Below are 27,910 nucleotides of genomic sequence, written 5' to 3' on the forward strand. Positions count from 1 at the left end.
TCTGCGGTTTGCAGAGAAAAATATGTAGAAGAAAAGTTTGTGTCATTTTCTATATTTGGAAATCGCTGCTGCGCTGAGACTTTTCTCGTTGGACTTTAAGGAAGATTAACTCCTTCCCAGCCCTGCTATCCTATCTTCATAATTCTTCTGAAGCCTTTAACTACTTGCCTACAGTGCACTTAAACCCCCTTCCCATCCAGGCCAATTTTCAGCTTTCAGCGCTCACACACTTTGAATGACAATTGCGCGGTCATGCTACACTGTACCCATATTAAATTTTTATCATTTCTTTTCACACAAATATCGCTTACTTTTGGTGGTATTTAATCACCTCTGGGTTTTTTATTTTTTACAAAAAAAAAGAAAAAAGACAGAAAATTTTGAAAAAAAAAAAAGTTTTTCTTATTTTCTGCGAGTAAATTTTGAAAATAAATACATTTTTCTCCTTCACTGATGTGCGCTGATGAGGCGGCACTGATGGGCACTGATGGGCACTGATGAGGTGGCACTTATGGGCACTGATGAGGAGGTACTAATATGCCGCACTGATTAGCACTGATAGGCGGCACTGATAGGCGGCACTGATGAGCACTGATAGGCGGCACTGATGAGCACTGATAGGCGGCACTGATGGGTACTGAGAGGTGGCACTGCTGGGCACTGAGAGGTGGCACTGAGAGGTGGCACTGCTGGGCACTGAGAGGCGCCACTGACGGGCTGCACTGATGGGCACTGGCGGATGGCACTGATGGACACTGACGGGCGGCACTGATGAGCACTGATGGGCGGCACTGATGGGCAGCACCATCAGTGCCCACACTCAGTGCCCATAGTGCTGCCAGTCAGTGCTCATCAGTGCCTAGATGAGCAGGCACTGATGGGCACTGACTGGCAGCACTATGGGCACTGATGGCGGGCACTGTGGGCACTGAGTGTATGTTTTTTTACCTTTTGTAATCGGGGCACTGGTGATCGGTGCCCTGATTACATTCTTCTGTGTCCCCTTCAGCCGATCGGTTCTCCTCCTTCCTCACACTGCAGTCTCCGTGTGAGGAAGGAGCGCTGGCAATGAGAGATGATCTTATATGTTTACATATGAGATCATCTCTCATTGGACGGTGCGATCACGTGGTGAATGGCCGCTGTGATTGGCCATTCACCACAATCTGTGATTGGCTGTGTCCAAGGGACACAACCGACACAGATTTTCCCCGATGCGCGCTCGCGGGAGCGCGCGGGGAGACTGTGTCTGGGAGGCCGTTTAAAGACGGCCTCCCGAAAATGTGAGTCCGCGCTGCGGCCGTATATAGGCTGTAGCGCGGATGGGAGGTGGTTAAAAGTGTAAATTTTCTCCTAGATTGTAAGCTCTAACGAGCAGGGCCCTCTGATTCCTCCTGTATTGAATTGTATTCTAACTGTATTGTCTTCCCTCATATTGTAAAGTGCTGTGCAAACTGTTGGGGCTATATAAATCCTGTATAATAATAATAATAATAAATGCACTTTAACCACTTATACTGCGGCAGGCACCCCCTCCTATGCAAACCGACGTAGGTATACGTCGGTCGCATGCCTGCAGCTAGGGGGCGAGCTCCTGCCCCCACTCGTCAGCAGGGACTCTGATGCACGGGGCAGGCGGCTCCGATTGCCACCTGACACCCGCGATTGCTCCACGCTGAGAGAGAAGGACAGGCAGCTGTTGTAAACACAGCCGACCGTTCTTCTCTCTGGAATGATCACAGAGCGCCTGTGATCCTTCTATTTAGGATCATAGGTCTCTGTGATCATTTCACAAGCCCCCCCCCCACAGTTAGAAACACTCCCCTAGGCTCAAATTTAACCCCTTGATCACCCACAATGTTAACCCTTTCCCTGCCAGTGTTATTATTACAGTACCAGTGCATATGTTTAGCACTGATTACTGTAGTAATGTCACTGGTCCCCACAAAAGTGTCAAAAATGTCACTTAGGGGTCCGATCTGTCCGCCACAATGTCGCAGTCCCGCAAAAAAAAATCGCAGATCGCCGCCATTACTCGTAAAAAAAAAAAAAAAAAGAATAAAAATGACATAAATATTTCCCGTAGTTAGTAGACGTGATAACTTTTGCGCAAATCAATCAAAATACGCTTATTGCGATTTTTTTTTTTTTTTTTTTTTACCAAAAATTATGTAGCAGAAAACAAATTGGCCTAAAATGTTAAACTTTGATTTTTACATTTTTTTTTGGGGAATGTTATATAGCAGAAAGTGAAAAATATTGTTTGTTTTTTTTTTTTTTTTTTCAGAAGTGTCGCGCTTTTCTTGTTTATAGCAAAAAAATAAAAATCGCACAGGTGATCAAATACCACCAAAAGAAAGCTCTGTGTGGGGGAAAAAAGGACAATTTTGTTTGGGTACAACATTGCACGACTGCGCAATTGTCCATTCAAATAACGCAGTGGCGAATCGCAAGAAATGGCCTTGTCATTAAGGGGGCAAATCCTTCCGGTCCAGAAGTGGTTAATAGTGCACATGTCATCCTCCATCATAGGTAGATGGATGGCCACTGTATGGCCTGGACAGGAATGATTGATGTTTACTGGCCCAAAAACCTACTTATTGCTGCATGTTCTTGTATAAGATCAGCGTGAATAGCAAGCTTTGACAGCTCCAGTTTGTAAATGCTGAACACAGATCCTAATGGGATCGCTGATTGCCGCTTAAAACAAGCTGCTAGCAGGCTTCAACACTTCTCATAGCTTGTTTGAAGCCTGCTAGCAGCTTGCAATAAGCATTCCTATTAGGATCTGTGTTCAGCATTTACAAACTGGAGTTGAATGGGGCTTTTAAAGCTTCAACTGTGTGAAACAGGCCAAACAGTTAAACTCAATCCTGATACCAGTATGCATGGTGTTAATCAGGGCATGTGCCTATTCACTACTGCAAGATTGAGATTGTTTAAAATGTAGATCAAGGTTAAAAAAAAAAAAAAAAAATATATATATATATATATATATATATATATATATATATATATATATATATATATATATATATATATATATATATATATATATATATATAATATATATATATATATATATATATATATATATATATATATTATATATGTATATACACACACACACACACAATTGGCCAAAAAAGTATTTAGTCAGCCACCAATTGTGTAAGTTCTCCCACTTAAAAAGATAAGAGAGGCCTGTAATTTTCATCATAGTTATACTTCAACTATGAGAGACAGAATGGGGGAAAAGAATCCAGGAAATCACATTGTAGGATTTCTAATGAATTAATTAGTAAATTCCTCGGTAAAATAAGTATTTGGTTACCTACAAACAAGCAAGATTTCTGGCTCTCACAGACCTGTAACTTCTTCTTTAAAGGCCCGTACACACGTAGTGATTGTCGGCCGTAAATATTCGGCAGCCGAACGATCGGCCTATTGTCGGCTTGTTAGTATGATGCTTCCGACAACCGACTCCGACTTTTCGGCCGAACAGAATCGGGTGTGCAGGCTATAAAATTTTTGTTGGCCGTCACCAGAACGGCCGATTGTTCGCCAGTCAGTACAGAATTCGGCCGACTAACAGCAGATGAGCAAGACTGGGCATGCTCAGAAAAGAAAAAACACACGGAAAGTTAACCATCACATGGCATCACTTCTGCAGTCGGCTGTTGTTGGCCGACAAAATTCGTGTGCAGTCTTTAGCACTTTTCAGCCGACAGGACAGCAACGGACAAAAGACGGCCGATCGTTCGGCCGACATTTGGTTTGTGTGTACGGGGCTTAAGAGACTCCTCTGTCCTCCACTCGTTACCTGTATTAATGGCACCTGTTTGAACTCGTTATGAGTTTAAAAGACACCTGTGCACAACCTCAAACAGTCACATTCCAAACTTCACTATGGCCAAGACCAAAGATCTGTCGAAGGACACCAGAAACTAAATTGTAGACCTGCACCAGGCTGGGAAGACTGAATCTGCAATAAGCAAGCAGCTTGGTGTGAAGAAATGAACTGTGGGAGCAATTATTAGAATGGAAGACATATAAGACCACTGATAATCTCCCTCGATCTGGGGCTCCACGCAAAATCTCACCCCGTGGGGTCAAAATGATTACAAGAACGGTGAGCAAAAATCCCAGAACCACACGGGGGGACCTAGTGAATGACCTGCAGAGAGCTGGGACCAAAGTAACAAAGGCTACCATCGGTAACACACTACACCGCCAGGGACTCAAATCCTGCAGTGCCAGACATGTCCCCTTGCTTAAGCCAGTACACGTCCAGGCCTGTCTGAAGTTTGCTAGCGAGCATTTGGATGATCCAGAAGAGGATTGGGAGAATGTCATATGGTCAGATGAAACCAAAGTAGAACTTTTTGGTAAAAACTCAACTCGTCGTGTTTGGAGGAGAAAGAATGCTGAGTTGCATCCAAAGAACACCATACCTACTGTGAAGCATGGGGGTGGAAACATCATGCTTTGGGGCTGTTTTTCTGCAAAGGGACCAGGACGAATGATCCGTTCAAAGGAAAGGATGAATGGGGCCATGTATCGTGAGATTTTGAGGGAAAACCTCCTTCCGTCAGCAAGAGCATTGAGGATGAAACGTGGCTGGGTCTTTCAACATGACAATGATCCCAAACACACCGCCTGGGCAACGAAGGAGTGGCTTCGTAAGAAGAATTTTAAGATCCTGGAGTGGCCTAGCCAGTCTCCAGATGTCAACCCCATTGAAAACCTTTGGAGGGAGTTGAAAGTCTGTGTTGCCCAGCGACAACCCCAAAGCATCACTGCTCTAGAGGAGATCTGCATGGAGGAATGGGCCAAAATACCAGCAACAGTGTGTGAAAACCTTGTGAAGACTTACAGAAAACGTTTGACCTCTGTCATTGCCAACAAAGGGTATATAACAAAGTATTAAGATGAACTTTTGTTATTGACCAAATACTTAAATAAATTCTTTAAAAATCAGACAATGTGATTTTCTGGATTTTTTTTTCTCATTCTGTCTCATAGTTGAAGTATAACTATGATGAAAATTATAGGCCTCTCTCATCTTTTTAAGTAGGAGAACTTGCACAATAGGTGGCTGAATAAATACTTTGTTGCCCAACTGTATATATATTTTGCTGTGTGTGTGTATATATATATATATAATATGTATATATATTTTGCTGTGTGTGTGTATATATATATATATATATATATATATATATATATATATATATATATATATATATCCGTAGTATATATTTTACTGTGTGTGAATGTGTGTGTACAGTGGGGATTGAAAGTTTGGGCACCCCAGGTAAAAATTTGTATTAATGTGCATAAAGAAGCCAAGGAAAGATGGAAAAATCTCCAAAAGGCATAAAATTACAGATTAGACATTCTTATAATATGTCAACAAAAGTTAGATTTTATTTCCATCATTGACACTTTCAAAATTACAGAAAACAAAAAAATGGCACAGTCGCACAGTGCCAAATCGCAAAAAGTGGCCTGGACGTAAGACAGCAAAATCCTCCGGTGGTAAAGTGGTTAAAGCTGTAGTTCCACTTTTGGGTGGAACTCCGCTTTAATATAAAGTAATACATACATTGTTTTTTTAAGGACAAACAAGGCTTTCTTTTTGTGAATATTGTCCTGCAATAATCATTTTTTTTCACAATCCTTAGACAATTAAATGTAATAAAACTAAACAAAAGGCATTTTTTCTTTCTTTGAACAGTGTTAGTCTAAGCATGGTGTTTCCTGCACATAAAAAGTGTGCATATTATTCTGTAATTTATCCTGTCTCCAACTGGTTAACAAACTAAAGAGAGACTAAAATTGAATTATTTGGCCTCAACACCAAACGATATGTCTGGCGGAAATCCAATACAGCTCACCATCCAAATAACACCATTCCTACAGTAAAGCATGGAGGTGGTAATATTCTGTTATGGGGGTGTTTCTTTGCAGCAGGGACTGGAGCACTTGTCAGGATAGAAAGAAAAACGGATGGGGCAAAATTTAACCAGACTCTTGAGAAACTATGCTGCCCTCTGCCAGAAAGTTGTCAATGCAAAGACGGTTTGCCTTTCAACATGACAATGACACAAAGCACATAGCAACACAATGGTTGAAGGAGAAAAAGGTGAATGTCCTTGCATGGCCTAGTCAGAGTCCAGACTTTAACCCCATTGAAAATCTGTAGAATGACTTGAAGACTGCAGTCCACAAATGGTCACAATTAAATTGAACTGAACTTGAGCAGTTCTGCAAAGAAGAATGGACAAATATTGCAAAGTCTAGATGTGCAAAGTTAGAAGAGACATATCCCAACAGACTAAAGGCTGTAATTAAAGCAAAAGGTGGCCCAACAAATCACTGACATAAGAGGGGTGATCCGTTTTCTAACTCAGTGATTCTGTTTTTGAATTTTTTACATTGTTTTTCCTGACATGTTGGTGTTCTATCTTTTACTTGGATGTGATAAGTTGCACTGGTAAGTACAGCGGGATAAAACAAACTGTGTCAGGTGGTTACGCCATTTCCGCCCCACTGGAGCGCAGATCCGGCCGCTGACACGCATAGCGTCCCGGAAGTAACAACCAACGAGGGTTTTGTGATCCCTAATCCATTCGTATGCTCATTTACCTACGATTTTATGGGAGTACATTATTTTATCCAAATAAAGCATCATTTTTAAACGGTACATCACTATATGAGGCTTTCTTCTTGCATATGATCTTGGAAATATATAAACCTATGATGCATGGGAACCATATATGAGGCTGTATCAATCTTGCTGAATACATTACATATATGAGGGAGACGATCCAGGGATTACTTTCTATGAGATCAGCACGCAGGAATTGCCTGACAGAGGGATTACCATATATACTCGAGTATAAGCCGACTTTTTTCAGCATGTTTTTTTATGCTGAGAAAGCCCCCCCTTGGCTTATACTCGAGTCACGGTCTCACTTTGCTTTTAAAAATGGCGCCAACACGTCACCGCGCATGCACCGTCTGCCCAGGAATAGCCGAACGTGTACCGGGCTTTCCCAAACATCGGCGGCGCATGCGCGGTAACGTGTGGGCGGCGCCATTTTCAAATGTAAGGTGCCTCACCGACGGATAAGTGAGACTCTTCCGCAGCCCCTGCATTTCCTCATGCAGTGCTGTGGGCACGGTACAGGACATTCTCCTGTACCATGCCCACAGCACTGCATCACCTGAGCCATCTCCTGTGCCATCGCCTGAACCATCTCCTGTACAATCGCCTGAACCATCTCCTGTATCATGCCCGCAGCCCTGCATCTTCTGTACCATGCCCGCAGCCCTGCATCTCCTGTACCATGCCCGCAGCCCTGCATCTCCTGTATCATGCCCGCAGCCCTGCATCTTCTGTACCATGCCCGCAGCCCTGCATCTCCTGTATCATGCCCGCAGCCCCTGTTTTTGTGTCTCGTGGTGGTCCAGTTGGGTCCGGTAGCTGCTGCATTTCCCACCCTAGGCTTATACTCGAGTCAATAAGTTTTCCCACTTTTTTGTGGTACAATTAGGTGCCTCAGCTTATATTCGGGTCGGCTTATACTCGAGTATATATGGTATATTGATATCAAAAGGCTGGTTACCCCTGCAGGGTGTCCATCTCTAGTGAGTGCGGGATATATTGAAGGGGAGCACTGTTTCCTCACCCGGCACCCATCAAAATTGTTGAAGCATTTTTTTGATCCACTATTCATCACTTTATGGACTCTGTATTATTTATTTATTGCTAATTATAGTCACCACACTATTGGTACAAATTATCTTTATTAGTTTTCACTTTACCACCTATAGTATTTATTTATACGGTATCACTTATCAATTATTTGGATATAAACTACACCGCATCACTTTGTATTTTTGTCCACTTAAGTCACCTTTTATTTATATATATATATATATATATATATATATATATATATATATAATATATATACATTTTTTTTTTTTTCTATAGTATATATTTTTATATATAATATATTTTTATATATTTATACCTTATTCAAGTCTGGGATTTCTTCACCCAAGCCAGACATTTATTGCTCACTTTAGCACTTTATATTATTCACTCATATGTTTATTATATCACCAACACTAGCATTATAATTTTTTTTATATTTTTTACATTGTTGATGTTTTATGCTATGTTTTTATATTTATTATATTTACTGTGGTGATAGACATCCCCCCATCAAATTTACACCAACATATCAACACACTTTTAGGCAGCGCCACCTACCTCACCACACTTTATACTTTATTGATATAGTCATCCCAGTCTATATTTTGAGGTTGGCTGTAGCCCTACACTTTGTCCATAAGCGCTGAATTCTCAACCCTGAAATACCACCAAAAGAAATCTCTATTTGTGGGGAAAAAAAGGACATTGATTTAATTTGGGTACAGCATCGCAGGACCGCGCAATTGTCCGTTAAAATAACGCAGTACCGAATCGCAAAATAGAGCCTGGTCAGGAAGGGGGTAAAATCTTCTGGGGCTGAAGTGGTTAGATACTCATCTCAATAAATGTGTTTTGGCAAATGCAGGTTCGCTTTAAGTTCTGATTTAGAAAAACTATGCATACATACATACTCATCACTGAAAAACTGTGCAGTCCAGATTATGTTCAGATGCCACCAAGTGCTCCGCTGAGGACATCAATTTAATTTGGGTACAGTGTCGCACGACCGCGCAATCGCAAAATAGGGCCTGGTCAGGAAGGGGGCAAAATCTTTCTGGTCTTAAAGTGGTTAAAGCGGAGTTATGGACTCAAATACCCCTATAATACTAATCCATCGCTCTTTACAGAACCGCTATTCTCATACTTACAATGTGTACAGTATTGGATTTTAGTCAAAATCGTACTTTTAAAAACGCTGTCTGGGCGTGGCCATCTTGGATGTGGGCATCTGAAGCCGCAGTGTAATCTGCTGTGTCCTTCCTGATTCCAGGAAGTGTTCTGGGAGTTCTTCCTGATTCCAGCCTCCTGGGAGTGATGACAAACAGCTCCCAGGATGCAATGCAAAGGCGAAAGTGATGTCGGTGGCCGCGGCCACAAAGGGGGGGAGAAGGAGGAAGTAGAATCAAAAATGCCCTGAAAATAAGGTAAGGGACCCCCAAAAAAAATTGAAAATGCCCAATTGTTGATCAGCATAGCGAGCACTCCAGGAATCACTAAAGTTGCAAAATAGGCCAGAACTCCGCTTTAACCGGTTGCCGACTGCCCACAGTATATTTACTGCGGCAGTCAGCCCCGGCCAGGCAGAGTGACATAGATCTACGTCACTCGCCTGTCATCCGCTTTAGAGCCAATAGCGGGCGAGCGCGCGTCCTCTGAGGCGTGCGCCCGCCTCGGCTCGTTCACGGAGGAGTGCGGGAGTGTGACCGACGGACCCGATGTCCGCCGGTCACACTACGATCGTCGGTAGAACGGGAGAAATGCAGAGCGGCTTATGTAAACAAGCCGCCTGTCATTCTCCCTGTGTAAAAATGCAGATCGGACGGTTCTACTATGTAGAACCGTTGATGTCTGTTTTTACACTAGGAGACCTGTCCCATCACAGTTAGAAGCACGCCCCTAGGACACGCTTAACCCCTCCCTGTCCAATAAAGTTAACCCCTTCCCTGCCAGTGTCATTTTTGCAGTAACAGTGCATATATATAGCACTGATTACTGCAGTAATGTCACTGGTACCCCCAAAAGTGTCAAAAATGTCAGTCAAGGGTCCGATCTGTCCGCCGCAATGTCGCAGTACCACAAAAAAAATCGCAGATCGCCGCCATTACTCGTTAAAAAAAAAAAACACCAAAAATGACAAAAATCTTTCCCTTTGTTAGTAAATGCGATAACTTTTGCGCAAACCAATCAAAATACGCTTTTTGCGATTTTTTTTTTTTACCAAACATAGGTAGCATAAAACAAATTGGCTGAAAATGTTAAAAAATTTTGATTTTTACTTTTTTTTGGGCGGGAATTCATATAATTTTTTTGCAAAATTTACACTCTTTTTTTGTTTATAGCGCATGATCAAAAAATCGCACAGGTGATCAAATACCACCAAAAGAAAGCTCTGTTTGTGGGAAAAAAAGGACGTGAAATTCGTTTAGGTACAGCGTCGCACGACCGCGCAATTGTCCATTAAAGTCACGCAGTAAAAAAAATCGCAAAAAAAAAACCCCTGGTCAGGAAGGGGGTAAAATCTTCCGGGGCTTAAGTGGTTAAGGAACTTGCAGTCTAAGGTCTCTATCTATATACACATACTAGGGCCAATTTAGACAGGAACTGATTAACCCACCAGCATGTCTATGGAATGTGGGAGGGAACCCATGCAAGCTCCAGGTAGAACATGCAAACTCCATGCAGATAATCCCCTGACCAGGATTCAACCAGGGAACCCAGTGCTGCACGTTCTAGGCCACCATGACTTTAGCTGATTTTTCCAAAAAATATACTTTTGAATTGTAAAAAAACTGCAAATGTTACAGGATAATGAAGATACTGCATGCGTAGCGGTTTCGTGAATTGACCCCAGCTAGACACAACTGTTTTTACAAGTATGACATGTCACTCATTGTTTTTCAATCTGGATTAAAAAAAATGATGGCTTTGGCCCAATTTCTCTAAATATTTGAAGTCCCTTAGCAACTAGACACCATGAAAAATGAGGCCTGTCATTGAAGGAGGGAACACACTGAAACTCACAGACCCTGGAATCCAGAATCCCAATAACTTTTCATAGGGCAGGATTTTTTTTAGATGGCGGAATATTCTTTTGGCCGTGGCTATATTGTGTGTGTGTATATATATATATAAGAGTGGGCAGGTGTTTTCTATATGTATACATTATACATCCATTCCAGAACAATTTCTTTTATCTCTATTGATAAAACACCAGCAAAAACTGCTTTAGTGTACATAATGGACATTCCAACTGGGTAATGAGATCTTGTCACTATGGGGTCCAAAATGAACTTTAATCAACTTAAAAGAAATGCTGTATATTTACCTATCTCATTCTGTTGTCTCTTAAAAATCTCTTTAAAATCCAGGATTAGACACTTCTAGGTTAGTTTAACCACATCTGGACCGGAAGGTTTTATCCCCTTAATGACCAGGCCATTTTTTGCAATTCGGCACTGCGTTACTTTAACGAAAAATTGCGCAGTCATGCGACGCTGTACCAAAATACAATTGATGTCCATTTTTCCCCACCAGTGTTAATTTCGTCGACTAAAACAGACTAAAACGTTTTCGTCGACTAACACAATTCAGATGACTAAAATACGACTAAAACTAAAATGGCATTTTAGTCTTAAGACTAAAATACGACTAAAACTAAAATGGCATTTTAGTCAAAAGACTATAACTAAAACTAAATCGAAATTTGCTGCCAAAAATTAACACTGGTGCATGCTCAAAGCATAAATAATAACATATTAGATTTTTCACTCCAGGACCAGCAGTAGTATATAATGAGTTTGGAAATTGTAGAGAAATGCTTAAATAATGCATTACAAATTACAATTGAACTACACCCATTTGATTATAGATGACTAAAATGAGTTTTAGTCGACTAAAATGTAGGGCGTTTTAGTCGACTAAAATATACTGGAGTTTTAGTCGACTAAATACGACTAAAACTAAAACACTTGCAGAAGACTAAAATAGGACTAAAACTAAAATGCCATTTTAGTCCTAAGACTAAGACTAAAACTAAATTGAAATTTGCTGCCAAAATTAACACTGTTCCCCACAAATAGAGCTTTCTTTTGGTGGTATTTGATCACCTCTGCGATTTTTAGATTTTGCGCTATAAACATAAATAGAGCGACAATTTAAAAAAAAAAGAAAAACACAATATTTTTTACTTTCTGCTATAAAACATTCCCAATAAAAATTTTTTTAAAAATCTAATTTTTTTATCAGTTTAGGCCAATTTGTATTTTGCTACATATTTTTGCTAAAAGTAATCCCAAAAAGCGTATTTTAATTGGTTTGCGCAAAAGTTATAGCGTTTACAAACTACGGGATAGATTCTTGGACTTTTTATTTTTGTTTTTATTCGTAATGATGGTGATCTGCTATTTTTTAGCGGGACTGCGACATTTCAGCGGACAGATCGGGCCCCTAACTGACATTTTTGACACTTTTTGGGGACCAGTGATATTAATACAGTAATCAGTGCTAAATAATATTCACTGTTACTGTATGACTGACACTGGCTGGGAAGCGGTTAACACTTTTTTGTGATACGACACTGCATTACGTTAACTGACAATTGTGCGGTCATTCAACGCTGTGCGCAAATAAAATTTCTGACCTTTTTTTTCCCACAAATAGAGCTTTCTTTTGGTGGTATTTGATCAGCTCTGCAGTTTTTTTATTTTTTGCGCAATAAAAAAAAAATAGCAACAATTCTGGAAAAAAAAAAAAACAATATTTTTTACTTTTTGCTATAAAACACAGCCAATAAAAAAAAAATGTACAATCACATTTTTTCATTATTTAGGCCAACATGAATTCTGCCACAAATTTTTGGTAAAAAAAAAATCCTAGTAAGTGGATATGGATTGGTTTGTGCAAAAGTTATCGCGTCTGCAAACTAGGGGAAAGATTTGTCATTTGTATTAATTGTATTTATTTTTTACTAGTAATGGCGGCGATCTGTGATTTTTAGCTGGACTGCGACACTGCGGTGGACAGATCGGACCCCTAACTGACATTTTTGAGGGGACTAGCAAGTCTGGGGTGGGAGGGAGTACCAGTAAGCATCACAGCATCATTTAAGGGATGCTGATGTTTAAGGGAACACTTTAGACCATGGGTGTCCAACCTTTTGGCTTCTCTGGGCCACATTGAGTGTAGAGAAATTTTCTCGGGCCGCATATAAAATATATACTATTAGTTAAGGTATATAAGTAATAAAACGCCGCCTCGCCCTTCCCGTGCTGCCGCGCCCCCCCCAGCACTAATTTAACACAACTAGTGGATGATCCCCTCTGAGGCTGCCTCTGTGGCTGTGCCCCCAACTTGACTTCCTTCCTCCCCAGCAAAAAAATAAAAAATTGTCAGGGGGCAGTGGGCCGCATTGCCTGCGGTTCTGGGCCGCATGCGGCCCCCGGGCCGCAGGTTGGACATGCCTGGTTTAGATACAGCTTCCCGAAATGACAATTTTTTTTTTTTTTTATCTTTTTATTAATTCAGAGAACAAAACAAAACAGAACACATATAACATAGATAAGTGCACAGTGATAAACCCTTGCAGGAGCCGCACCACTTAAGTAATTCCATATCCACCAAAATTCCTATTTTACGCCATTTTTTTACTGCGCTGTGCTAAAGAAAAAAAAAAGAAAAAATTAAGAATCCTGCTTGCTGAAACGGTGCAATTTCAAGCATAGGAATAGGAATGGTAGCACGTGTAAAGAATGAGCTTACAATGTGCCTTATATGAGCGACATGAAAAATGCATGAATGTAGTCCAAGGAGGATTTTTGGTAAAAATGCAATTTCCAGTCAGGACTTATTATTTTATTATTGTAACACATTTCTGAATGTTATTTTTAGTAATAATGTGGTTTTTGTACTTTTACATGGTCGTTCCAAGTTCTGGAAAAAAACTGGAATTTTCTCTACTCACTGTAAAATCCCTTTCTTCGAATCCATTGAAGGACACGGCCCAGCAATAATCTTGACCATGCACTGTGCATTCTCAGCAAAAAGACTGAGCTGTCACAGACAACACTCGATCTGGTCTACATATCGGTATCGGGTGGGCCCGGCTTCCATCATGTGACCAATGTGATGGTGATCACATGATCGATAATCCTTCATGCCTCCTGGGCATTCTGAACTATTTGAAGGGATGCCATGGCAGGCGGGAAGGGGTTAAATGACGTGTATTTTGAGTATTGTTCTTGAAGCTGCATGAAAAGATCCTCTCCATGCTTTACGCTATTGTCAGGGAAAAAAAAAAACTGGCATTGGTACATATCCCCAGGGCTGGGACAAGGGGGGGGGGGCAGGTAGGCACTGTAGTATCATGTGAAGGGGAATTTGGGGGCAGGGGATAAGAATTGTTTTAGGAGGGGAAATTTGGGGGGGGGGGGGGGGATGAGGGTTTGTGCTAGGAGGAGGAATTTAGGAGTTTTGTCCCAGAAGAGGTCAAATGGTAGAGGGGAAGGGGATTTGTGCTAGGTGATTTTTTTTTTTTTTTTGGGAGGGTGAGGGGGATTGTGCTGGTAAGGATAATTGGGGGTATTTGTGCTAGAAGAAAAAAAAATGTAAAGGCGGAGGATTTGTCCTAGGGGGGGGGGGGAGTTGTGCTAGGAGGGGTAATTGTTTTCATTTTTGGGGTGGGGGGATTTGTGTTGGGGGGATTTAAGGAGAGAAAGAATTTGAACTGGGTGGGTGATGGGGCGGAAAGGATTTCTGCTTGGGGGGGGGGGGGGCATTGGTTTCAGCAGGGGGTGGATTTGTACTAGGATGACGGGGAATTTATGCCCAAGCTCGACCGCAATAAAAGGATGATGGGCTGTGTGTCGGTGCTCTGTCTATTCCGTCCAACATGAATCCATAGAAATCAAATGCCGGCACTGAAGCATATAGAACATCTTGGAAATGCTAATGCGTTTCGGCCTAAGCCTTCCTCATAGCATACCGTGCTTTTAATTTCTATAGATTAGTGTGCAATGTTTTTGGGAGAGAGGAAAATTTGTGCTGACACACAATGCTCCTACATCTCGAGGGGGGAAGGGGTGCCATATGGCAGTGGTTCTCAACTCCGGTCCTCGGGACCCACCAACAGGCCAGGTTTGCAAGATAACTAAATTACATCACAGGTGATCTCATTTGCTGCTCAGTGATTGCAGTATTCTAGTCTGCATCCCCCAAGGTAATACTTAAAATCTGGCCTGTTAGTGGGTCCCGAGGACCGGAATTGAGAACCACTGCCATATGGCATGTTGGCCCAAGGCTCTAAATGACCTCGCCCTGGCACTGCATATCACCAATGGCAGTGCCCAGCTTCCCATGTCTTTTTTACAGTAGTCTATTAGCCCTAAAAATGGGCAAAACTCAGTAAAACGTTTTGCCCCAAACAGATTTCAGTAGGATTTGCCTTTAACTATTTGTTCAACAAATTTCAAAAAAGATTTGTGGAACCCAGACATATCTGCCCATTACTACTGGTAGCTCTCATAGCAGTGGAGGACTTTAAAAGTGTCCCTTCTTCATCAAGGCTCTGCTTACCATACACAGTGCCAGAATTTGCCTGTTGGGTTTTAAACAGATTTTCAATTAGCGGTTTTTCAGTCTGTAATTGAGAGAAGAGGTTTACCCAGCTAGCCCTGGCGCTGCCTCCTAACTCCCACCACTGTAACCACACTCCTCTTCTAGATTATAAAAACTCACACTGCTTTTACTAAGAGTTTTTGTCCCTCCTTTAAAAAAGCTAAGTAAATTGAAACTTCTACTTGAGAAAATTATATATACATACACACACAGTTTATATATATATATATATATATATATATATATATATATATATACACACACACACACACAGTAAAATATAAACTAAATATATATATATATATATATATATATATATATATATATATATATATATATATATACACACACACACACACACACATACATACAGTGGGGATTGAAAGTTTGGGCACCCCAGGTAAAAATTTGTATTAATGTGCATAAAGAAGCCAAGGAAAGATGGAAAAATCTCCAAAAGGCATCAAATTACAGATTAGACATTCTTATAATATGTCAATAAAAGTTAGATTTTATTTCCATCATTTACACTTTCAAAATAACAGAATAACAGAATTTATTGAGTTCACACAATACAAAGGCTTCTGTGACTGGGCAGGAGGAGGTGTGGGATGGGCATAGTAGCTGCACCAACTCTACACTTGAAGGGGCTGAGTCAGTTCGGAGCTCAAGCTTCCAGAGCACAAACAACCTGTCAGATCTAAAAAATAGAAAAAAGCCTAGGAGGTGGCAGGCACCTCTTTGGACTTAACTCATAGAGTGCCTTCACTTTTTACAGAGTTACTGAATTCCTGGAATTCAGCTTTAAGATGAGAGGAATTTTGACCTGTAAATTCTAAATCTTGGAGTACTGGACAAGATACAGGCCACCCTTACTTCTATTCTGGGTTACCCTGCAATGCTTGCTACAAAACTAAGGATCTAAAGAGTGGGGTAGGGTTTTAGGGGGGATGCCTATCATATGGGGGGGTCTTATCTGTATTGCCTATCGGGGTGTCCTCAGAAGCTTGCCAGTGTCCAATCACCAGAAGGTACCAGCCCATTACCCAGGGTCAATGAATAGGCAGCTTGTGTTCTGTACTGTACACCAAGATATGGATTTTACAGCGAAGTGAAAATACTTCTTTTTGCAAAATTCAGCAGCGGCGGACTCCACATCGGTTACTTTAGGGTCCTTGTGTTACCTGAAATTTTAGTGCCTTCATCCCAGCCATTTCCTAAGGAGTTTGATAATAACAGTGATTTGACCCTCCCCTCCTGCTGATCACATCAATCGCCTAGCATACAAGTGCCCATCTGACCATTTAGGAGTTTATTTCAGCATTTTGCTGGTTGTTGTTTTCACCTTTTTCCAAGGCAACCCATTCTACTCCAGCTATGCGACCGCTAAATAATATATAATCACAGCTTAAATTATAATCAGAGAGCATGTTTTGCAAAACTAAGCCCCCCTTAAAAAGGCTGAGCTGTGCCCAGCATGTGAATACCTGCAAATACGTTCCCTCCACCGTACAGACGCTATCTACCGATAATACACATGATTTGTCTCTTTTCTTCCCAAAGCATGCAATTACTCTCACTTACATGTGTAATAAAACAAATATAATTAGTACCTGCCTGCTGATTATAGCTATAAAATTGGTGTACTGGTAGTAGCAAGGCTGAAGTCAAAGGAGAATACAGCCCTGGATGTTTCCTTTTAAATAGATGGGACGCTGAAAACCAGAGACTGTACCAGTCTGATCCTTATCCGGTCATTTATACAGAATCACCCCCTTTAAAATCACATTTTGTTGCTTTTCAGTTTAAAATGATGACAAGTTTTTGTTTTATCCAGCTGTATTTACAACTTATAACATCCAAGTGAAAGATATAACACCACCATGTCAGAGAAAATGAAACCAATTCAAAAACAGAATCACTGAGTTGGAAAAAGGATCACCTCCTTCCTCAAATTAACTTGTAAACCCAATTAGGTGTAGCTAATCACCTTCTCAATGGCACACAAAGCCATTTGGCTTCTAGCTGTGATCAGCTGTGGTCATTTTGGTTAGCTGAGCATGAAAAGAGCTTTCCTGGAGCATTTCAGTCCCTGGTATTGCAACGGAAGCAAACAATCAACTATAGGTGCCAAGGCACTGTCAAAAGATCTCCAGGATAAAATTGTGGACAGGCACAACTCAGGAGATGGATACAAAAAAGTTCAAAGGCTTTATCAATGCCTAGAAGCACAGTGAAGTCTATTATTAGGAAGTGGAAGGCATTTGGTACAACACAGACCCTCCCTGGATCAGGACATTGCCCCAAACTGGATGAAAGAGCAGGGAGGAAACTGGTCAAAGAGGCTACCAAGAGGCCTACAGCAACTCTGAAGCAGTTGCAGAAATTTAGGAGAAAGAGTGGCCATTGTGTGCATGTGACAACAATATCACAAATTATCCACAAATGTGGCTTGTATGGTAGGGTTGCAAGAAAAAAGCCACTCCTCAAAAAAGGCCACATTGCAGTCATGACTGAGTTTTGCCAAAATGAACCTTGAAGATTTTGAGGCAACATGGAAAAAGTTATGGTCAGATGAGACTAAAATTGAATTATTTGGCCTCAACACCAAACAATATCTGGCAGAAATCCAATACAGCTCACCATCCAAATAGCACCAATCCTACAGTAAAGCATGGAGGTGGTAATATCCTGTTATGGGGGTGCTTCTCTGCAGCAGGGACTAGAGCACTTGTCAGGATAGAAGGAAAAATGGATGGAGCAAAATACCGTCAAATTATTAAGGGAAATCTGCTGCCCTCCCTTAGAAAGTCGTTAATGGGAAGAAGGTTTACCTACCAACATGACAATGACCCAAAGCACACAGCAAAAATGACCACACAGTGATTGAAGGAAAAAAAGGTGAATGTTCTTGCATGGCCTAGTCAGAGCCAAGACTTAGTAGTGAGGTAGTAAAGACAAATCCCAACAGACTACAGGCTGTAATTAAAGCAAAAGGTGGTTCAACAAAATACTGACATAAGGAGGTGATCCTTTTTCCAACTCTGTGATTTTGTGTTTGATTTTTTTTTTTTTTTACGACATTCTGTTATATTTACTTGGATGTTCTAAGATGCACTAAGTAAATGCAGCTGGGTAAAACATAAACTGTCTTCATTTCAAGCTGTAAAGCAACAAAATGTGATTATTTTAAAGGGGGGTAATTATTTTCTATACCCACTGTACACGTAAAAGAGACATTCAACAGTGTTTACTTCCAGAAAGAAAAATTTGCCTGATATTGATTAATTTCCTACTGAACTTTACAGTATGCAAGACGTCAGCCAATGATGAAACGCGTTAGATAGAACGCACGTCGTGATGTCACATGAGCTGGGTGGAACGCAAGCCGGACACACCCCACAGCTCGTTTGAGTGACGCCGTTTTTTTACGATTTTACCTGCATTTGGACCCTGTAAACTGTCCCTTTTGATTTGATTTTGAGATTATCCTACATCTCATACACTACTCATGAACTTGATTTTTCCGTTCATCATTTTTAGAGTATTTAAATATTTTTAGTGTGATATTCCTTGAATGAGCGATTTTTTTTTTTTTTTGTATATCACTTATACCTGTTCACCAGGCATTTTGCACAACTATACGCACTTTAATAATTTTTCTGTAAGATTACAGGATTGTGTATCGTTTATAACATATATTTGCACTTTATCATTAAGCAAGCGCTATAGGTAATCTTATATTAAGGTTAATTTACACTTAGTCACAGCTTATCGGTGTTCAGATTCGGAGTGCCTAGGAGAGGAGGAAGAGGGCCCAACGCCAACCTTCATGCATGGTCCAGGAGCGACTGCCGCCAGAGCTCACCCCGAGCAAGCCCCCCCCCCCCTTCCCGGGCCGACCCAACGTCTGCCACCCCTTCCCGGCCACATTCAAATCTACATTCCAGAAGGCATAGTGGAGAACATCAGGAACAGAAATGAAAAGGAAAACAACATAAAGGTCAACTTGTCACATTTTCATCAATCCGGAGTGGAAGAGCAAGGAATGGAGGTCAAACAATGTCAATTAAAGTTCTGGCCTAGTGTTAAATACCAGGTCAGCCAAGGTGACCATTTCAATTGGGCTAAATCAGCCTTGTTAATAGAGGAAGCGAACATCAAAAAATATGGAACGCTTCACGAATGTGCGTGTCATCCTTGCGCAGGGGCCATGCTAATCTTTTCTGTATTGTTCCAATTTTAGTATATGTCCTGCCGAAACGAGGACCTGCTTCTTTTTTTTTTTAAATGAGGTTTCAAATCAAATGTTTACCATGTGGGGTCATATTGGCTCTTCCAGAGAGATAATGACTTTTACCATGCTTCTTTTTCTCATTGTTTTCTGATTTGTAATGCCCATAATTTGGCAATAAAGAGCCAAATGCATCTTTTGGTGAAGGCCTGCAGTTTGATGGACATTTTTTCTATTATTCCTCATGTCTCGTACCCATACAGTAAAAGCATTTGACATTACTCTGCAAGATCTCCTGCTTTGTTCTTCTGTTGGGGGTTGCATGATCTTCCAAGTCTAGGGTTATAATTGCGGCAGACAAGCACAATAACCTTTCGAGATGAGCCTCTGTTTTCAACAGCATTCATGAATCCTTCATATATTTTCTGCAGAATCCTTTGGAGCAGTGGCATGACCAGTATAACAAACTACTTTTTACTCCATGATGGAACTTAAGATAACTACAACGCTTCTACAATGTAATCCGTTTTATGTAGATTCACAACTTTCCAGGTCTTTCTTTACTTTGATGTCTCTGTTGATGGTGTCTCACTAGACCTCTGCCTTTTTTTTCCCCTGGAGTTTCAAATCAAGTGCTTGTTTTGTGGGCTCATATTTGCTCCTTTAGAAATGATGGCTCTTACCATGCCACGTTTTTTTCTTACCGTTACAGTAAAGATTAAATCTGTCCATCAGATATCCGCAATTGACAAAAGTCATCTGTTGATGAAGGTCTGGAGCTTATTGACCATTTTTTCCACTATGCTTCATAGAGTAAGAGGAGTCTACATTACTCTGAAAGATCTCCCGCTCTGTTCTTCTGTTGGGATGCCGTGATCTCCCAAGTCCACAGTTATAGATGGTGTGATATGCGGGATGTTGACTCTCATGATAGATGTGCTTGTACAGTCCATGGCAGACAGGAACTATGGTTAAGGGCCTGGTAGCCCACTTTTTTGTTTTTACAACATAAGGTTTCCCACGCAGGGGGTCTCAGCTTCGCACAAATGAAAATGCAGAGCCACCTGGTTCTTATGCTCATTCAGCTTTAATTCCAATATCTCGCTGCACAGGCCCACTCTTAGCCCCTAGCTAGAGGTTCTCCTGATACCCCAGTACCCTCTTACTCCTCTGAGACTCTCAGATTCCTTTGACCCCCTGGGCAGTCTGTCACGTGCCTCAGCTCCAGTCTCTCAGACTCTTGCAGTCTCCCAGATTCTCTCAACCAGCCCAACTCTCTTGATATAATGGCCTGGATCCTTTCCAACATGGAGTGCTGTCTTGAGGACATTGCCTTGGTCTCCATACAGGAGCACATCTTCCTCCTGGCTGCAGCAAATGCAACAACTCCAACTTCACCTCATCTAAACTATACTCTACCCAGCACACCTGTGCACTTACACAGGCTGCAAGAGTCAAGCAAAACCTTGGCCCCCGGATTGAAGATTCCATCCCACCCAATACTCTTTGGAAACCTGCAAGCTCCCAGCCCTGATACAGAACAACCAAATCCGAAGAAAACATACAACATCACTTTCTCCGTTCACAATAAACCTGACAGAGCTTCTCAAACTGCAGCTTTGAGAATGGCAGAGTCTCAGGCTATCACAATGGGTAAATGCTGGACTTGCACCGATACTGATATCAGTGCCGCAACTAAGCCTGAGGCAGCGGTCCTCAGGAAGGATGTGCTGGAACTGGAGAAAGTCCAGAGAAGGGCAACAAAAATAATTAGGGGAATGGAGGACATCAGCTATGAGGAAAGACTACAAGCACTGAACCTATTCTCTCTGGAGAAGAGACGATTGAGGGGGGATATGATATCAATGTACAAATATTGTACTAGCAAACCTAGCATATGGAAAAACCTATTCAGAGAAAGGGAATACAATAAGACACGTGACCATTCACTAAGACTAGAGGAAAGGCGGTTTAACCTTAAAATACGCAGGGGGTTCTTCACTGTAAGAGCAGTAAGGATGTGGAATTCTCTTCCACAAGCAGTGGTATCAGCAGGGAGCATTGATAGTTTCAAAAAACTATTAGATGGGCACCTTAAAGATCACAACATACAGGGGTATACAATGTATGGTTAGCAGCAAACACACACATCATAGGTTGAACTGGATGGACTGGTGTCTTTTTTCAACCTCACTAACTATGTAACTATGTAAGCCTTTAAATGAGTATTTGTACTCATGCAAATACTCTGATACCTGTGCATCTTTGCAGTATGATTTGAGCCTATTCAATTTTTAATGGGCTCACTGCAAAGGTATTCTGGTCTTTTCAATTCTACTACTGATGTCTTCATCTGGTAAATATTGCCAGACTAACTTGTTACTACCAACAGCTGAATTAACGTGGACCCAGAAATTAAAAAAAAAATAAATCTATTTTAGCCGTATGCTTTCACAAAGGCTTTATTCCGTTTATTTCAGGCCTGTGGTTAAAGCACTATGCAGCTTGTGGTTTGGGAAGGCTAAACAGTAGAACCTCTGTGTATGATTCAGCATGGTGAGGCCGCAGTGGACTGTGTGCTGGTTGTATGATGTTCTTCTTGCTGTGTGGGAGAATTTGGCAGGTTCTCTGGGTGGGTAATCACAGTAGTGTGTACCCGCACTGTAATTTACTATTAAAACCAGAAGGCTGAGGCCTGTTCTACATTACCGTGAGCGTTCAGTACATGCCTGCAAGCAGTGTTCACATTCAAACCCCTTGTACAGATGAACAGGCTCAACATAATCTGGATTGCACAGTTTCTCAGTGATGAGTATGTATGCATGCATAGTTTTTCTAAATCAGAACTTAAAGCGAACCTGCACTTTGCCCAAACACATTTATTGAGATGAGTGTATTTAAAGCAGAACTAAACTCTAAGTGGATGATATTTAGCTTGCTAAAGCACAGTGGAGTTGATTTACTAAAACTGGAGAGTGCAAAATCTGGTGCAGCTGTGCATGGTAGCCAATCAGCTTCTAACTTTAGCTTGTTCAAATAAGCTTTGAAAAAAAAAAAAAACCTGGAAGCTGATTGGTTTCTATGCAGAGCTGCACTAGATTTTGCACTCTCTAGTTTCAGTAAATCAAACCCAGTGTATTATAAACTGTGATTGCACAATTTATATGGACTTTACTTGCACAGATATTTCAGTGTAGGATGAGCTAATCATATGTTTAATGCACTTTTTTATTGTGTTTCTTATGTGACCATATGATGACGGATAGGGAGGGGGACGCTCCCCTCCCCCCCTTTGGCTGCACCCACGGGGGCTTCCGGTGGGTACTAATGGGGTTTTAGCAGTGCACTTCCCTTCAGCGGCTCTGAGTCGATCAGTGAAGTAACAAGCATTTTGTGCCGTCACCGTGGATACCACACTATGTTGGTTTTGGCTCGCTATTTGTCCTACCGGGTTTTCGTTGGATCCCATGCCCACAGCTCCCAGGATAGACATTCCAAGTGGTAGCCAAGTGAACATGAGCATGCGATTTCTCTTTCAACCGTTTTATACTAAGTTTGCATCAACCCCTGAGGAAGTGAACGTTTGTTTACGAGCTGTGTCGGGCCACTAGGATGCATTCTTGTATCTACTGTAGATTATTCGATGAAAAACTGTACCTGACTGTAATATATTATGTACAATATCACAAATCTGTTTGACAATACGGCATCTGCCCGTGGCTACTGTTGACCTTGTATGTATCAATAAATTTGTATTTTATATTTCATCAATAGGATAGTTGCACCTCATTTAGAGCTGGTACTACCACTACCAGAAAGTCGCCCCGTGACTTGAAGAGACTTGTTTAGAGACTTGTTTAGAGACTTGTTTAGAGACTTGTTTAGAGACTTGGAAGAGACTTGTGCACTACTTTGAAGAGACAGGCGACTTTGTCTGTGGGGAATGCCTGGCTAATCTTTCTTCTTCCTGGAAAGTCTGATAACAAGTCGTGTCAATTAAGATAAGGAGGCAACTCCCATTGAAGTATATGGGACAGTCGGATCACAGGTCGCCTCAAAGTAGTACAGGACCCTTTTCTGAAGTCGGAGCGACTTCAGTAGTGCCAATTAAGACGGCACTGATTGATTAACATTGCTTTTGTTATGTCAAGCTACCTGGGGCAACACAAGTTGCCTCACAAGTCGCGCTAGTGTGAATGGGGCTCTCAAAGTCCCAAGGGCAAATTGTTGTATTGGTGTGATTAATTAACTTATACCTAGCACAAATATAGCACACGTTTCATTATTGTTTGGTTGTATCCTAAACCTTTTTTCCAATTCCCAAATTTTTGCATTCTCCGGGAGCCTTTTTTAGCCACTTCCAGTCTACATGCTCTCCAGGGATGGCATTTCTCAGGATGGGTTTCCTGATAATGACAACATTGGACCATGCTTGTACCAGCCACTTGTATTCTTCATTATGGCCATGTGTGACAGGATGACAACAAAGAAACACAGTTGGGAGTCAGTTGTCGCCCAATAACAGGAAATATTAAAACAATGACCTTTGTGGCAGGATCACCAAGCATTACATATTAAATAGATTGTGAACAACTGTTGAAATACTTTAACATGTTAAAGAGTATATACTAGTAACTATATGGTCAAAGTTTGTGGTGAACTGAACATCACACCTTTATAAACTTGCTGGATTTCCCATTCCAAAACCATGGAGAAATTAAAGGGAGTGAATTGTAATTTAATTTGTAGCAGAGGTTCCTTCTGTCTCTTTTCAGAGACCTTTATATTAGTAAGGGTGTGAATTTATGAGAGTCAAAGCAACTGGCAGGGTTACAAGGTCTGTAACCACCTCAATACTGGGCACTTTCACCCCCTTCCTGCCCAGCCAATTTTTCAGCTTTCAACGCTGTCGCACTTTGAATGACAATTACTCAGTTTCACAATACTGTACCCAAATTAAATTTTTATATAATTTTTTTGAGACCGTTTTCTTTTGGTGGGTCAAATATCGATATTAGGTAGGGACCTGTATATGGCACCACTTACTATGTGTGGGTAAATGCCAGTCACCTGGTTGTTTTATTCCTCTGTTTAAATCTGCGTTTATTACTGTTGTTCACAAGTTAGTGTGTTGCAACTGGAAGCCTATCTTTACAAATTACACAGATACAGACATGTTGGGGAAAATGCCCTAAAAGGACCTTAGACATTTTTCAGATTGGGTTTTGACCTGTAACTGTTATTTGTTTTGTTCATAAAAGTCTGCTATGGCCAGGGCTTCTTTTCAGCGGGAACGCAGTTCTGGCACCTCCAGCACTGAATGTATGTAATGGCAAGGGGTGCTGGGCTTTGCTATGAGTGTCTTTTGATGCTAGCTGGTGCGGGATCTATTGTTGCTGGAGGTGATATATTTTTGCGGGGGGGGGGGGGGTATTGTTGCTGGGGAGGTCTACTGTTGCTCCTGGGGGACCTATTGTCTCCGGAAGGGATCTATTTTTACAGAGGGGGTCTATTGTTGCTGGGGTTGGTCTTATGTTGATTGGGGGGGGGGGGGTCAGTTGTTGCTGAGCGGAATCTACTGTTGAGGGAACCGTCTATTGTAAATGGCTGCTGGAGGGTCTATTGATGCTATCTGTTGGGATATCTGCTGTTGCTGCTGAGGGTCTATTGTTGTCTGGTGGGTATTTTGTTGTGGCTGGTCCATTGTTGCTGGTGGGATCTACTGTTTCTGGGGGGTCCTTTGTTGTTATTTTACTGCTTTTCTTGTTATCATTAACAAATCCCATACAAATTACTTAGTACCACAAATGATACTTGATTCTGTATTCTCTAAAAGGGGAAGTACTGTGAGGTGGGTAGGGGGTAGAACCTAGGAACGGTGCTCGGAGGTAGGTAGGGGGCAGATACAAGGGGTAACTCCGAAAGTGGGAAATCCTGCACCTATTCTCTGAGAAAAAAAGCCCTGGCTATGGCCATTAACTTCAACTTTGTCTTGTGTTCTGATCGCTATTTAATGATAAAGTTGTTGCCGCATGGGAGTGATGGTCATCCAGGCCTGGGGGATAGGTTCTCTTTAAGACCCCAGTTAAGACCCTTGTCAACTTGTATAACATACAGTGTATAATGACAATGCATAAAGTTTGGACTAATAACCCATTGGTATTCACAAATTCCATTTGTGCGAATTACATAATAGCCAGTTATACAATAAATTTTGTTTGTGTGTTTTCTCATTTCGGGTCACTGAACAATGGTTGGGTTAATCTGAGTCTTGTGGTTGCAAAGCAAGGACTAACCAACACAGGGTCCCGTCTTCCATCCATACTCATAAGAACACCCTCTTATGCAGCCTTTCTCTACCTTTTCAGCCCAGAGCAACCCTTGAAATAACTTTTTGATCTCAGGGAACTCCTGCTAAAAATGTCTAGATCTACAACTCCTGATACATTAGTGCGATGGTCAGTAGAAGAATTCTCCTTACACTTGTGGTCATTGGGAAGAATTACCCCCTTACAGATCGCTAAAAACTTAATGGTGTTATTGGGAACTTATTTGAGAGGGAAAAATTGCTCAAGGAACCCCTAGCAACCTCTGGAGGAACCCTTGGGTTTCATGGACCCCTAGTTGAGAAGCACTGCTCTAATGTCCACAAGCCTGCCTATAAATCACATTAACAAGCATAATGCATATTTAGAAGTATAAAAATCATGTGAAAAATTTAGTTTTTTACTAAAAAAGAAAAATGAATACAGAAAATGAGAATGTTCCATAAGTCATTTCTTACAGCAAGATTTCTTTCATTGTTTTTTCAGGCCCCGGGAGAGAATGAGAAACAGTGGAAGCAAGTTTTACTGGTTGTCACAGAAAAGGACCTACTGATGTATGACAGTATGCCTCGTATGAAGGAGGCCTGGTATAGCCCTTTGCACACCTACCCCCTAATAGCTACCAGGTATGTCCCAGGTGATTCTTTTACTTAGCGGTTATTTCCAGGTGTACTTTTATATCTGTGAAGGTTCTCACTAATCCAGGTCATGGTAGTCACATTCAAGTTGGGGCTGGACTGAAGCTAGTTGGAGTAGAAAATGGCATAGATTTGGTGGTCAATGGGAGTAAAAAATATTACATTATTGTTGTCAGTGGGAGAAATAGAAGCCTATTGATGTGTCATTGGGAGGAAAAGTGCCCCATTTCTGGTGTCACTGGGAGGGATAGTGCCCCATCATTGGTGTCCGTGGGAGAAATAGTACCCCAAGGGCCAGATAAAGGCAAGCAAAGGGGGACACATCTGGCCTTCAGGCCACAGTTTGGAGACCACAGTTCTATAATGTTGAAGACAGTTTACTTTTCATCTATTTAGCTTCCTTACCTCTAATAATTGTCACAAAAGTTCAGTTCTTGGCCAGGACTTCCTTACATTTGAACATGTATGCTCAGCTGTTATTCTAAAGTCAGCCATAGATTAATCAAATTTGGCTCATTCTGCAGTGGCTCAACAAATTTCAGCCCATTTCTTAAGTGTCCCCATTTATGAGAAGCCAATCTAATGATGGATTTCTCACGAACAGGCTTGTTGGATAATTTTTTGTTTGTTCAGCACTGCAGCCAATTGGCTGCAACACTGATCAGTGTACTCTGACAGCAGAGAAGTCCTCACATCAAGCATACAATAGCACAGTGGGAAGGATTCTTTTATCCACTTTGCTTGCATGAATTGGGAAATCCTTTAAGTTTTTTTTTCAGCCAGCCCGCTGGTTGATCAATAAAAAAAACTGACCCATGTATGGCCAGCTTAAGCTTTGGTTCCAGCTTGCCATATTGTCAGTCTCGAAAACCCCACACCAATGACACTTTTCCACTGCAAGTACCGGCTCGGATCCACTCGGCCCTGCTTGGCTCGGTTTGGTTTTCCACTGCATGGTACCACATGGTACGGTGTTGGAACGGTTCGGTGCGGTTTGGTACGGTTTGCTTTTCCACTAAAGTAAAGTGGGTGGGATAACAACGATTCTCTGACCAATCAGTGGCTAGTAGTGGCAAACAGTCAAGGCTGCATGCAAAGGATTGTGGGCTATGGTACCGGTACGGCCCTCTTGGAAGCACAACTGAGGTTGTACTGTTTAAGCGAGCTGTACCGTTTGGTTCCATGTAGTGGAAAAGCGCAGCCGTACCGTACCATACCGAACCGTTCCAACACCGTACCATGCGGTACCATGCAGTGGAAAAGCTTAAAAGTGAGCCGAACCGTTCGGTTCCATGCAGTAGAAAAGCGCCACCAGTGACCTATGAATAAAAATGAGTGGGGCTTATTGATATGAGGGTGAGGCTGGACTGTG

The 27,910-nt window shown here is 41.5% G+C and overlaps 1 protein-coding gene across 1 annotated transcript in view; it reads left to right on the forward strand.

Annotated features, from left to right (window-relative positions):
- Positions 1-27,910, forward strand: part of SNTB1 (syntrophin beta 1) — a 286,808-nt gene that overhangs the window by 232,808 nt on the left and 26,090 nt on the right. Inside the window, exon 4 of the mRNA XM_082257931.1 lies at positions 26,387-26,526. Coding sequence (XP_082114057.1) covers positions 26,387-26,526 — 140 coding nt within the window. The remainder of the gene's footprint in view (positions 1-26,386; positions 26,527-27,910) is intronic.

Source organism: Pelophylax lessonae (assembly GCF_965119305.1).
Source record: "Pelophylax lessonae genome assembly, chromosome: 5".
Classification (NCBI taxonomy): domain Eukaryota; kingdom Metazoa; phylum Chordata; class Amphibia; order Anura; family Ranidae; genus Pelophylax; species Pelophylax lessonae.